The sequence below is a fragment of the Populus nigra genome, chromosome 3, assembly GCF_951802175.1.
Source record: "Populus nigra chromosome 3, ddPopNigr1.1, whole genome shotgun sequence".
Lineage (NCBI taxonomy): Eukaryota > Viridiplantae > Streptophyta > Magnoliopsida > Malpighiales > Salicaceae > Populus > Populus nigra.
Genome location: NC_084854.1, coordinates 6,979,203 through 6,993,470, shown reverse-complemented (window position 1 = coordinate 6,993,470; position 14,268 = coordinate 6,979,203). Strand labels below are relative to the sequence as shown.

The window sequence follows — 14,268 nt, the reverse complement described above, 5'->3', positions numbered from 1 at the left end:
GGATCATTGTTTAAAAATTGCATTTCAAAAGTTGTAAAAACATAACACTACTTGAAAGAAAATAACTAAAACTCGTAATCTAAAAATTAGAAATCAATGTAATCATTAGCTAATTATCAACATTTAAGATTAATGACTACCTAAGTAAACAACAGAATAACATAATTGATACAATATTTCAACAATGAAAACAAAAATCAACAATGATTTTAGCATTTTTAAATTATCCAAAAACAACTTGATTTTTTAAAGGTTTCTAACCTTTAAAAATTTTAATTTTACTATCGTAATTATTTTTTGGTAAATTATAGATTATTCTAGCTAGTGTTTTAGTGTGAATTGTACATAGAAAACATGAGATAATTTTATTTTTTTTTGAAAAAAATGTTATGTTTATTAGTAAGTGACATTCTCATACAAGTATTATGTTTTAAATTTAGGTGAAAGAGATATTTTCCAGTATTAGATGCTTCTTAATTTAGAAAAATTGACCAAGAAAACTTATTATTTATTATTTATAGTTCATAATAGTGAAATTAAAAGGTTTAAAGATTAGAGGTTGGAGGTTGATTTGGAATAATTTACTAGATATATTATCCACATTATGCTTACTAGTTTAGATTCAATTAATGACCTAGCGTGTTAGAAATAATTAAAAATAGGATATGATCTTAATATTTGAGCACTAACAAATTTGTTTTTATATCTATATGTTATTGTGCAAGTTCTAATTAAATCCTTCTGTTATAAGACTTCTACTAATTCTTAAACTCCGGTTAAAGAGAGCAATGAAAGATATTTCATGAGATTTGTCAATTAAACCCAACAACAAAATGAGTAACATGCAATTTTCAAAGTGCAGCGAGGCCAAGATCTCAAATCTTCACTTTTCTTTGGTTCTCATTCACAAAAACATATTGTCACAATGTGGATCCCAAGGGGTCATGGCTATGGTGATGGAGAAACCCTCTCAAAAGCACAACTCTAATGTTACATCTCTTGTGTTTAGTCTATACCTAATCAAAGACCTAAAAAGTAAAGAGAACCCAATCATAAGATGATAAACAATTCGAAGAACCCACAAAGCATAATCAACAGAAAAGTACAGGATCGCCAATGGAATCATTTGAGTTTGGCAAATTCCTATTGTGTCAAAGTTTATAAAACGAAGATTTATAACACAAAATTGATGTTCATATTAGCAGTATCAACCCAATAAGTGCAAAACTTCATTATGTTATTATGCTCCAATGTCTTGAGGAGACGAATCTCACAAAAGAGTCTTCCAAGATCTTTAGGAATTTGCAACAAATCATAGAGTATGTCAGGTGGGAAAATAAATATAAAACTCATTTTGTAATGGGATTCCAATAAATTAATGAAATAAAAGATCCTGGATTCATACACTTTCTTTAAAGCTCCTCAGCCATGGATTTCATTGTACTGTAAGAACAAAATGAAACCCCAAAATCAAACTCAAAAACCAAGATGGCAAAACAATACTCTAGAAAGCTTATTAGCAAGATAAACATGAATGCTATTTATGAAAGCATTTTAGAAGGTTGACGAAGTTGTTATTTACAAACCTAATTCTAAGAAAACTAATCAAAGGATGGACAGAATCGTAGAGCTCAAAAGAAAGCAAACATTCAATTCTGACAGAAGTAGCAGTCGAGCAATTCTCGGAAGCTGAAACAAAAAAAAAAGCATATCAATGGCCTTAAAAGAAAAAAATCTCTGTTTTCTAGTTAATTGAATTGTTTTATTCATTTTTTTGTTTCTTTTGGACTGGTCAAGAAGGCAAAACCATTATCATTGATGGTATTTGCTAAGCTTTAATGTCTTTTACTACGATCATGCATAGATAGAAAGACTGATTCCTGAACCTATCTAGGCACTTGTCCACAAATTCCAATGCCATGCCCAGTATTTCAACTACAACATAATAAACTTTAAATTAGCTCAGAAAAACCTAAAAGGAATTGATCTAACTTGAGATATCTTCATCCATTCACCTTACAAAAAAAGCTGCAATCTCTGCTACAATCTTCATCGACAACTTAACGGCATTCCTTTGTAACCATATGAACAAAAAGTTTAAACCATGAACAGCTAGCTAGAGCCTATAAACAAAGAATTCAAAGCTCACAAACTAACCTCATTAACCAAAAAACTAAAAAAAAAAGGGTTTTGTTGAACCCCTCGTTACAAAATACTATAATAGTGTGTGATTTTTTTATTAGGTTTATTGAACATGCCTCATTATTTATTTCAATTTACTTTTATGAGGTTATTTTAGTCTTATGACCTGAACTACACATGTTTAGCAGGTTAATTAACTCGGTTAACTTGATTTTTTTTCTTTTTTCTAATTGATTTTTTTCTTAATTTCATCCTTCAACTTTGGGTTGATTGAGAATTAGATTTCGTAATTCATTTTAGTTTTTTTCTATGAGGTTATCTTCATCTCATGACTCGGGTTATGAGTTTGACATATTAACTCAGATTAACTCAAGTTGTTTTTTGTGTCTTTTAATTGATTTTTTAATTTCAACTCCTTCTTTCAACGTTAGATTTATTAGGGATTTGACTCTATAATTTTTTTAATTTACTTTTAGTAAGGTTATTTCAATTTTATAACTTGTTTCATTAATTTGATAAATTAACTCAGTTGACTATGAAATCATATAACATATAAAAGTTTAAGAAGAAAAATAAACAGTGCATATAACCTTAGATAACCATAATACAGGATCGGACATTAAAAGTTTAACACATTTTCTTTCCCTTCACATGATTTTTAAGATTCATCACAAATACCATCATAACATAACTTTTATTACAATATTGTAAAGTGTTTGAAAACCCGCGAATGCATCTTCAAAATTCCTCCTAACAAACCAAACAAATACCCCCCTCTCTGCTCACCATGAAAGGTTAGCAGTAGGGTGCCTAGTGTAAGAGTTTCAAACTCAACACCATGATTTTGTATTTTTAGAATCTGCTAAAATTAAACGACAATTGCACTACAACTGTGAGAGAAGAGTACCATGGTTGCGATGCATTCTAGATCAGTTAAAATTTCCTGACAAACAGCATCCTGCACTGATATTGTTGCTTCATTCTTGTTGGGATAAAGGCACCAAACCTTGTCCTTTCCTGTAATTGGCACCAAACACGTAAACCAGTGGTTCTGCAAGTTGAATATGAGGAGTCGAGGAAAAATAAACAAGAAGCAAAAAGTTTTCAAATATGAAAAATAACTTAACCGCATTGGCTTAGCTAAAAAAGAATGCTAATGAAGTTCAAGCACATAAGTTCAAAATCCATTTGATCAGATGACCATGCATTGAATAAATGATGAATTCGTGAAAGTTCATCATAGAGTGCATAAAACACTCGATGCTTCTGTACATCTTTCTCAGCCAACAGAAATAAATTCCCATAGCAGACAATAGAAGTGATAGACAAAGTAGACATGCATGTTGAGTCAGTGTGTGACAAAGCATATATTGAGCACACCTGCAATCTTAAATGCATTCCGCATTATTTCCTCATCTTCAGCAATCCCATGGAGGCATAAAGTAGCTGATTCAACACCAAATACTTGCCATGACAATTTTCTAGTGTTGTTTTGTCATAGAAAATTCTGCAAAAAGTTGATTGAACATTCGATGGTCATAAAGGATGTTACAACATTCAGGACAAAGAACTAATGCATGACATGCTAGCCTTTTCGATACATATACAGCCAACACCTTATGCCACACCATAGAGAACTGGGCTTGACTTTGGATATGCTCATCCTTTTCCTTATTTATAATTTCACGCCCTTCAGGATCAGCTTCACTGAGTCCATAATCCTTGAAGCTTCTTCTGTCAGTTAGACAATCCTGACATGAAATTCTATTCACAAAGAGTCAGTCTCACCACTCATCTCCAACAGATCCAACCTAGAATCATGTTATATATCATTGTATTTGTCATTCTCGTTATATATATAAAGCCAACCAAACAGTTAAATAAATAACTGGCATATTCTAGTTGAAAATTGATAGCCCTTAAAACCTAGACACTCTATGATACCATTTCAAATAGAGCTAAAATATATTAACAAAGCACAAATTTTTTTCTTAAAAAGCCAACCCTTTCAATAGAATCACAGCAAATACGGTTTATATTCACTCATTGTGACTCCAAGAGATGAGCAAGACAATGATAAAAAAAAGAGAACAAAAGATTTTACAGTAACCTCCAGTTTCAGGGATAGGCACAGAGATAGAAAAGGGAGGTAGCTTCATTCAAGGGAAGAAGCCCTGCATGGCTTCACTGAGTTAACCTTAACTTGATGTGGAAACCAAAGACCCCATACCTTTTTATTGGAAAGGTTGACTTGCAAAAGAACCCGTCACTGTAGCTCCACCGGTGGCTTGCATTTCTACCTTTTTTTTACTAACACCTCACCAAAATAGTACATGCAATCTTCGATTCCTCTCTTGTTTTTTGTTCTGTCTACTTGGTGTCTCTCTCTCTCTCTTCTTTCGCATTCTTGGTGCTTCCCTCACTTCTCTTCCTTTTTTTGGGAAAGAAGTTGTATTGAAAGCTGTAATCATTTCAATTTAACTTATTTTCGTACAAAATGAAAGAGAAGATTACGTTTTCTTCTCTGATGCCCTCCCTTCTCTCTCTCTCTCTCTTTTTTTCTTATGTCGATTTGGTGGTTTTCTTTTTTTTTAGAAATAAAAAAGTTGAGTTGAAACATATGACCTGCCGAGAAAAAATCAACAAAACAAATACGAATGAAGAATATATTAAAAAATAATATAAATTATATTTTAAGATTTTATTTAAAAATTTAAGTTTTTAGGTTAAAATAATTTTTTAATATAATATTAGAATTTTAATGATCATGCGATCATGAATTTAAATTTTATAATCTCTATTTATTTGATAAAAAATAAATAATACAAAGTAATGTGGATTGTACAAGTTTCAAGCCCAAAAAGCTTTCACTTGAAATTATGAGATATATTATAAATCATATCTTGAAACCACATCTAAAACTTTAAGTTTTTTAGTTGAATTGGTTCTTTAACGAAACAGCCATGTCAACTAAAAGAAATTGGAATGCACTGTAGTACACAGTATATTAAATTATTGTTTTTGTTAATTGTTAATGTTAATGTTAATAAACCCATTTAGGAAAAAAAATCTAGGCACGAAGTTATTCCAAGGTGTTTAACACAGTTTTTATTTTTATTTTTAGATGCTTTTTAAAAGTATTTTTATTTGAAAAAAAATATTAAATTAATATTTTTATATGTTTTTTATGATTTTAATATGTTGCATTTTCATGTGATATATATAATAGCATTTTCATGTGAAAAGCATCGTGCACCATCTCCTTGATCACTAGAAGTTATTCTAATAAATCTTGATTTGGCTTAATTTTCAAATTAACGAAAAAACTAAAAGACGGGTTGTCAATGTATTTCTCTCCTTACATAGTATTATTCATTTTTTTTCTTTGATTTTTTTTCAATCAATGTTTTTTTTATATAATTTTATCCTATAATATTAATTTTTTTATTGGACTATCTCACTCTTATGACATAAATCATAGGTTTAGTGGGTTAACCCGATTGACTAAAGTTATTTTTCCTTTTTTAATTTTTTTTAATTTTATCCCTTAATATTGAATTTAGGTTATTTCGGCCTCAATACCCAAGAATAGTATTTGACAAGTTAACCTGAGTTGAGTTAAGTTGTTTTTTATATCCTTTTTGTATTGAATTTTTTTTATAATTTCATCATTCAAAATTGAATCGATTGAGAATTGAATTTCATAATTTATTTTGATTTTATTTATATTGGGGATATATTGATCTCATGATTAAGGTTGTAGGTTTTGATATTTTAACCTCGGTTAAATCTGGTCATTTTTCAATTTTCTTTCCAAGAGATTATCTTGATCTCATGACCTAGGTCATTGATCTTTCAACATTGGATTTGTTTTTTATTGGGTTGTTCTCATCTCATGACTCAGGTCACGGGTTTGACAGACTAACCCAATTGACTTAGTTTTTTTTTTTTGAATTTCATCATTTAATATTGTGTTTGATTGAGAATTATACTTCATGATTTTTTTGTTTGCTTTTTATTAGGTTATTTTGTTCTCATAACTTGAAATAATACTTAGTAGGTTAACGGGGGTTAACTTGACTCATTTCTTATGTTATGTTTTTAATTAAATTTTTTAAAAAAAATCATCGTTCAACATTAGATCTGATAGGGCGATTAGGGATTGAGTTTCAATATTTATTTTAATTTTCTCTCTATTAATTTGAGTCTCATAACCAGAGTCGTGAATTTGATAGGTTAATCCAGGTTAAATCAAGTTGCTTTTTTTTTTCTTTCTATGAGGTTATCTTAGTTTCAAGATTTAGGTCATGAGTTTGACGGATTGACTTGAGTTATTTTTTATGTTTGTTTTTTTAATTTATTTCTTTTTTTAATCTCAACATTCAATATTGTGCTGATTAAGAATTAGATTTTGTATTTTTTTCAATTTTCTTTATATGGGGTTATCTTGGTCTTATAACACGGGTCATAAGTTTGACAAGTTAACTTAAGTCATTTTTTTTAGTTGATTTTTTTTTATTTCATCTTTTAATATTGGGTTGATTGTGAATAAGGTTTTATAATTTATTTTGATTTTTTTTCTATAGAGTTATTATAGTCTCATAACCTGGGTCATGATTTTAACATGTTAAACTGGGTTAACTCTTGTCAATTAATTATATTGTTATTTTAATATTAAAAATAGATGTTATTTTGGAGAGAAAAAATGAGTCAAAATATGTTTTTAAAGATTATCTAGATTACTTTTGAACCTACAAAATTAACTGGATCACATCAAAACAAATCTCATAGAAGTTTTTTTTTCAAAAAAAACAACATCTGAATTTTCTTTTAGTTTCAAGAAAAAATTGAATTAATTTGAAGCGTAGCGCAGATTATACTACATGTGAAGGTGGTCCATAAGCCGTAGTGAAAAGAATTTTCCATTTTCATTACTTGTCTCGTATGGTAAGCGCATATTTCAAGCTCGGTTCTCGACAATTACGCCATAAAATGCCAATAATAATTATATATATCGGTTTTCATGATCATAAGTTTCCAACCCTAGATGGGTTTTTCTTAATAAGAAAATAGAATATTCTTTTTTTAATATGAAGTTTTGATTTAAAAAAAATAGAAAAAAAAATATTTACTTAAGTTTTATTTGCTTATGAAAGAGTCTAGAGTTTCTTAAACCTAATATTTTATTGACTCGATCCCTAATCTGGACTGGATTTTAGAAAAATTAAATTAAAATTAACCTTAAATCATTTGATTTAGTTGATGATCAATCTTTTAACTTTTTGAACCCATCAAAATTCTATTTAATTGAAAAAATTCTTTAAATTGAAATTGCTTTAACTAGGGATACCGAGCTATAAGCCACTTTATCCCATCAGACTCAGCACACACATGCCCAAAGAGAAACACTCACATTTCTGCATTATTAGACCCAACTCAATCACAAACCTCGAACCAGATACAGGCCCACAAAACCCAATACCCACAAACACAAACCGTAGTCCAAAACCACCTATAAATTGCCATCTAGGGTTTTAGTTCCTTCTTTGCACCCTACCTCGCCAGCCCCCTCTCTCACAGACACAGACACAGACACAGACACAGAATGCCGGCTGGTCACGGTCTCCGGTCTCGCACAAGAGATCTCTTTGCTCGTCCCTTCAGAAAGAAGGGTTACATTCCATTGACAACCTACCTCAGAACCTACAAGATTGGAGACAATGTAGACATCAAGGTTAACGGCGCTGTCCACAAGGGTATGCCTCACAAGTTCTACCATGGACGTACTGGACGTGTCTGGAATGTCACCAAACGCGCCATCGGCGTCGAGATCAACAAGCAGGTATATTAATCTCCTTATATCCTTAACTGTATCTTAGGGTTTTTGGTAAGAGTTTTCTAGTGCACTTTATGTGTTTGGTGATTTGTTTGTGTGAAAATGATAGGCTTTTACTTATAGGTTCGATATGTATAGACAGTTTGCTTCGTGGTTGACATGGGTTTCTTTTTTATATCTAAATGTTGTGAGGGTATCTATTTGTGATTTTTTTTTGTTATTGATGAATTTGAGGTTGTCTTATAAGGTTTTTTTTTTTACTTTGTTTGGAGATTTGAGCTTATTTTCATAACCAGTAATTTTGAAGCTGAAGTAACTAGCTGGGTTGGTTTTACTTTTTTGGTTTAATTACTGCTTAGACATCTTTGCTTGTGCTTAGCTTTTGAACTGTTTAATTTAGCCATTTTGTATGAGATTGAGGTAACCAACCTGCCACGCCCACCATACGTGGACTATGCTCTTTCGCTTCCCTGTCCGTGAAGGTGGATCAAAGAAGGGTCCAAACCGAGCTCACACCTCCTTCATTGTCGTTGGTCCTTTCTTTCGTCGTGGTCCTTTTTTTTATTAGACCTTTTCTTTTGACTTGTTTCTGCTGAATATTCAAATGAGCCCCTGTATCATTGGTTGCATGACATGAGTGTTCTCTTTTTAGCTCGAACTGTAGACGGCCTTATTATATCTTTGTCTAATAGGTTTTTACTGAATTTCCATCTGACATCATTACACACCATTGCTCAGCGTGGCCTCATATTTTGTGCTTTGCATGTCACCATAACGGATTGACCTGCCTGTTTGTTTCTGAGATGGTTGCTTGTGTTGTTTTAGTGATTGATGCTTTTTACTGTTTACTATAATTTGAGCAATGGAAGGCTTCCATGTTAATCCCTTTCATTTTTACAGGTGGGTAACAGAATCATTAGGAAGAGGATCCATGTAAGAGTGGAGCATTTGCTGCCTTCAAGGTGCACTGAGGAATTTCGTCTCAGGAAGAAGAAGAATGATCAACTGAAGGCAGAGGCTAAGGCCAGAGGTGAGGTTATCAGCACAAAGAGGCAGCCACAGGGTCCTAAACCTGGTTTCATGGTTGAAGGTGCGACATTGGAAACTGTTACACCCATTCCATATGATGTTGTTAATGATCTCAAGGGCGGTTACTAGGTCCCCTCTCAACTTTTTGTCGTGCAGTTTGGTTTCTGTCTCCAATCTTTGTGGACTGGGGCGAGTCATTGGTATTTTCAGTTTCAGTTTACATTTCACTGTTAGAGATCAGCAAGATTATAATATACTTGTGGGAATTTGGAATTCATTTAAAGTAGTTTTCGAATTAAATGTTTTCCCTGCACTTTTGCGTTTCATTTTCCTGCTCGTTAGGGTGGCTTGTTTGGAAGAAGCATCGGTTGCCTTTTCAAAATATTCCTGATAATTCAAGTATTGAATGTTTACCAGCTAAGCCACTCGCTTTTTTCTTTGCCTTCGCGACATCAACTTGTTATTTTACTGTCGACAGCTGCTAGGCAAGTTCTTGGCATCCTGTTGACATCAACTTGTTTTTTATATCTTGCATCAAAATAAGTAGTTTTTTATTAACTTTTTTTTATCTATAATTGAATCAAAATAATAATTTTGTATTTTAAAAAAATTATTTTTTTATATTAGTATATCAAAATATCTGAAAATATTTAAAAAATATTTTTTTTTAATGAAAAGTGGATTTCACTGCGTTCCCAAAATGTTAATATTAAACTGACGGGTCAAGGATTTTAGTTTCGAAGCTCCTTATGCATTAATGTATGATTAATGTTCACAGCTAGTTTTTCGGCCATGCATTTGCTCTTGCTTTGTTTTCCTCTGTTTTGGCCTTCACCGTGCGTTGGGACTTGGTGGCAACTATTTTTCATGTATCACGCAAAACTGGATAGAGGAAAGGCATGGCAGTCCCCTTTTTTCGTTTCTAAGCTGGCTAAATTCCAGTAGTAGTTTGTGCCAGTAAATCGAAATTCATTTGCGAAAAAATTATCCATGTCAAAGAAAATCTGCGAGTTAGAAATTAGGAATGCATAAAATTGTTACATGAGAAGCAGCAGTCAGCGAGTTAATTGTAGTTCTTTTGACACATCTGTTGAATAAAACTTTGACACATCTCTGTATCCGTGGCATGCTTGCCTCTGTTGTTATTTGTTGTCATCTTAGACCCCGTTTGGTTGAAAGCAAATATTAAAAATCAGTGTTTGGTTATTGTAAACCACATTTTTTTTTCACATGGATCCCACCTAAAAACTGAGATCGAAACTCAGTTTATGAGAAGCAAGTTTTATCTGCTTCTCCGCAGCTCTTGCCTGCGTTCTTAGAGAGTAAACTCTCCACTGTTCACTTAAGTGAACAGTGGAGAGTTCCTCTACTGTTCACGTGAACAGTGAATATCAGACTCGGTTCACAGCTATAAAAATATATTGAATTAGGTCTGATCCAGTAAAAAAAAAATATTTATTTTTAATTGTATTTTATTTGAAAAACTAGTATTTCACATTATTCAATAACACTATATAAATTAGAAGGAGATCGTTTGATGATGTAATATTTATAGAATTTGATCGCAATCCCAATTTTATTTTTGATAATATTTTACCTGATGTTGTTGCGTACTTACGAAACCAATGCAACTGTAGTCTTTGTTGGATGTATTTCATACGTGATGGAATTGTAGATAGTTTAATAGAACAATAAAAAATATTTTATATTAAGTATTATTCATTTCATAATGTAATAGCAGTAGTTAAATATATAATATTTAAATTAAAAACTATTAATATATATATATATAATTATTTTATAACCTCAATTTCAAAAGCATTCTTAACCAAACACATTAAATTATTTTTTTTTCAACCTCAATTTCAACCACAGTTTTAACCAAACACCTAATTTTTCAAACCAACTTTAACTAAAAATACTTTTTATAAAACAACTTTTTTCAAACCACAACCACAACAACTAACACAGTACCAAACACACTCTTAATAACCCCTCCTCTCTCTCTCTCTCTCTCTCTCTCTCAAAAAAAAAAAAAAAAAAAAAAGATGGTCTCTTCAAAGAAAAGAATATGTACTTTACAGCAAGCCTGTCACGAGCACTACAGAAGTGACTTGGGGATCTAAGACAAATTATTCTCTCGAAGAAAATATTCACTAGCTGGTGATTTGAAATGATTTGAACCCTTTATTCATGTTGAAAGAATCTTACCATACAATCAAGACATTAAGCTTGAGGACCCCCCTCTCTTCCAACCAAGAAGAAGCTGAGTCTACAAGATCAAGCTGAAGCTGATGCTGAAAGATGAAGATATCCTATGCACTCTTCTCTCTTCTGCTCCTGCTAGTCTCAGGTTATTCTCTCCCCTCTCTTCCAACCAAGAAGAAGCTGAGTCTACAAGATCAAGCTGAAGTTGAAAGATGAGGATATCCTATGCACTCTTCTCTCTTCTGCTCCTGCTAGTCTCAGGTTATTCTCTTATCACCCTGCAAATAATTAATCATTTCACATATGTTTTACCATTACCTTGTGTGCGAGTTTGGCAGACTACCAATTAAAGCAGAAATAGATGTTAAAATCAACAAATCATGTTAACATGCCATAAACTGCTGGACCTATGGCATTTGGGAGGTTAGGCATTCATGCTTCTTTGTTCCACTCAAATGTTTTTCTTTTCATATTGGCAGCTGGGTTTAGCCATGCCAGGGCAATCCATGGGGCCAATGCGGCGAGGATTCCAGAGCACACGTGCCACAAGCTGCTAAGCATGAACAGATGTGACTTGCAGAAATGTAACCAAGAGTGTTCCCAGGAACCTCTAGGGGTAGGAGAGTGTAGGAATGCCAACTGTTCTTGCACATATTATTGCAAGCAACCTCCAATGTAATGCATTCCCATACTGTTGTGTCACAATGCCGGAGTTTGTATTCAGGCACGTACAAAATACACATTTAGATCTAGGGCATCGTCATGATGGCATAAGATGAGTCTTCACTCATATGTAAAGGGATGCAGTATTTTGGTACAAAATCAGCGAAATGTTTTTTGATTTTGCTCTTCCTATCATTCACTGCCATCTATAGGTGTTGTCTTACACAAAGCAACAATAATTGGCTCGGAAGACAGTCCGCAGAATGACTTGGGTTAAAATCAAGTCGTGACTGTCATGTGATTTGTCTCTTTTAATCATGTCTCCCCTCTCTCTCCGTCTCTCTCATAAAATGTAACTAAATTAATGAAGAAACAAGATACATCATGGGCAATAATAGAAGCAAACACTAAGAAGCTTAGGATCCATGTGTGCCCATTGCCCATGGCCATTGAGTTTTTCCAAGCACTCTGCATAACAAGCCTTGAGAATGCCATTGGAGGGGTTCAACTCGATTTCACATATAGTACCTTCATAGATGTTTAGTTGTGATGCTATTAACCAAACTGATAGATGTTTAGGTAGGAATTATAGATACTATAAAATTATGATGGCTTTTTATATATATATTTTTAATATTCATTATCTATTATTTGAGAACTCAACCTATGATTAAATGATTCATTATCAATTCTTATCATTGGATGAAGATTATCGCGTAATGAAATTAGTGGATAAATATGCATGTCTTTTATTATGTTGTTTCTATTTTTCTATTTATTATGTTGCATATTTGTTGTCATATATATCAAGAACTCAACCTAGAATTAGATGGTATGTTCTCAACTTCTATCCTTAGATGTTAATTACCAAATGTTTACATTGATGACTACACTTTTATATCAGGTCCAACATTGACTTTCATCAAAGTGGGGATTATGCCTTTTTGGATCCAAACCAATACAACTTTTTAGTTTAAGTTTAAAATAAAAACATTAGGTTTATGCAATCCTCAGGCATAATGAACATATTTCATTTTAAAATAAATAACAATGTAATTTATCTTATGTAGGATAAACAGAGTGATCATATCTTTCCTATTATATAATCAACCTCTTACCTAGAACATCTAAAGACCAACTAGGATTTCGAGTAATCATAAGATTAGATGATGATTTTTTTTTTAATTTCACCCCTTTTAACTTATAGTTCACTAAGATGTCCCATGTCACATATAATATTTCTAATTAGTACACATAAAAACTAGCCTCGGCGTTCACGTTTCGCTACGAGGTTGGACTATTGTTTTTGCATAAAAATAATGATTAGCTACTACAAGCGTGTTTAGAAAAAAAAAATATATGATACTCATGTCATAGACTCGAGTGGATTGAATAAGCTGACTTTATTTCAATTAGATAAAATAAAAACAAAGTAAATGGATTAAATTTTTTTTTAAAAAAAAGTGATTTAGGATAACATGGGGAAAAAATATATTTTCAAAAAAAAAAACAAACATTGTATCTCAATTCATGGCTCATGAAATTTTTTTATTTCCAATGATATTTTTAGTTGTTTTGTTGTGCAATCAAAATAAAAAAAAAACATATTTTTTACTAATCAATTTAGTAATGATAAATAAGTTAGTGGAAGACTCCAATAATGGAGAAGCAATATATATCACACACATAATTATGATATAAACATATTGATAAATTACTTTACAAACATTCATGGTCACTTAAAATGGAAAAAAATGTTAATAATCAACCCAATAAATCAAATTTTCATAAATATCAAGTAATGAGATTTAATAAAATATATAGACAGTCAAGTCAGATTAAATGTAATCAATGTTACGAGGAAATTAATGAGAATTCTAAGCGAATTGCCTAGCTAGAAGTTGGTTTACGATTACGGGGAAAGGTTGACCTTCGAAGAAATTTTGTTTAAATTCTGAAAAAGGAAAGAAATTCTTGTTTCAAACAAGTTTAATCTTGTGCATCGTATCACCTCTCCTGCCAATCATTAATTAAGAAATTAGTGGAAATGCGTACAAATCATCTAGGTGGTGGTCCAGTGATAAAAGTTTAGAACTAAAAGATATGCTCTCTCTGTGATCTCAGGTTCGAGCTCTGTGGTTACTTATATGATAGCCACTAAAAGCTTATATGGTTGTTAACTTCAGGGCCTGTAGGATTAGTCGAGGTATGCATAAATTAACCCGAACACCCACATTAAACTAAAAAAAAATTAAAAAATTAATCTTAGAACCAAGCAAGAAAATAAAAGGCAGGAAGGAAAGTGCACACAGCACCATAATATTATTCTCTGTGTTGTTGCCTTGCTGTGAAAACTAGAGAATTCTCGGCCTGAGATGTTGATGTTGGTA

At 32.0% G+C, this 14,268-nt stretch overlaps 1 protein-coding gene and 1 long non-coding RNA gene across 2 annotated transcripts; both read left to right on the top strand.

Annotated features, from left to right (window-relative positions):
- The first annotated feature begins 7,683 nt into the window (after positions 1-7,683).
- LOC133688378 (large ribosomal subunit protein eL21z/eL21y-like) lies at positions 7,684-9,320 on the top strand. Its single transcript, XM_062107848.1, has 2 exons — positions 7,684-7,984; positions 8,879-9,320. The coding sequence occupies exons 1-2, from the start codon at positions 7,748-7,750 to the stop codon at positions 9,134-9,136; spliced, it is 495 nt and encodes a 164-aa protein (XP_061963832.1). The 5' UTR covers positions 7,684-7,747; the 3' UTR covers positions 9,137-9,320.
- Positions 9,321-11,141: 1,821 nt separating this feature from the next.
- Positions 11,142-12,056, top strand: LOC133687880 (uncharacterized). The gene is made up of 2 exons (XR_009841055.1): positions 11,142-11,476; positions 11,695-12,056. It is a non-coding gene; the product is annotated as an uncharacterized LOC133687880 (long non-coding RNA).
- Positions 12,057-14,268: the final 2,212 nt, after the last annotated feature.

What these genes read in the sequence shown, in the direction of transcription:
- LOC133688378 (XM_062107848.1), top strand. Translation starts at nt 7,748, where the DNA reads ATGCCGGCTGGTCACGGTCTCCGGTCTCGCACAAGAGATCTCTTTGCT. An exon ending in GCGTCGAGATCAACAAGCAG is followed by an intron (nt 7,985 to 8,878) that starts GTATATTAATCT and finishes TCATTTTTACAG; the next exon opens with GTGGGTAACAGAATCATTAG.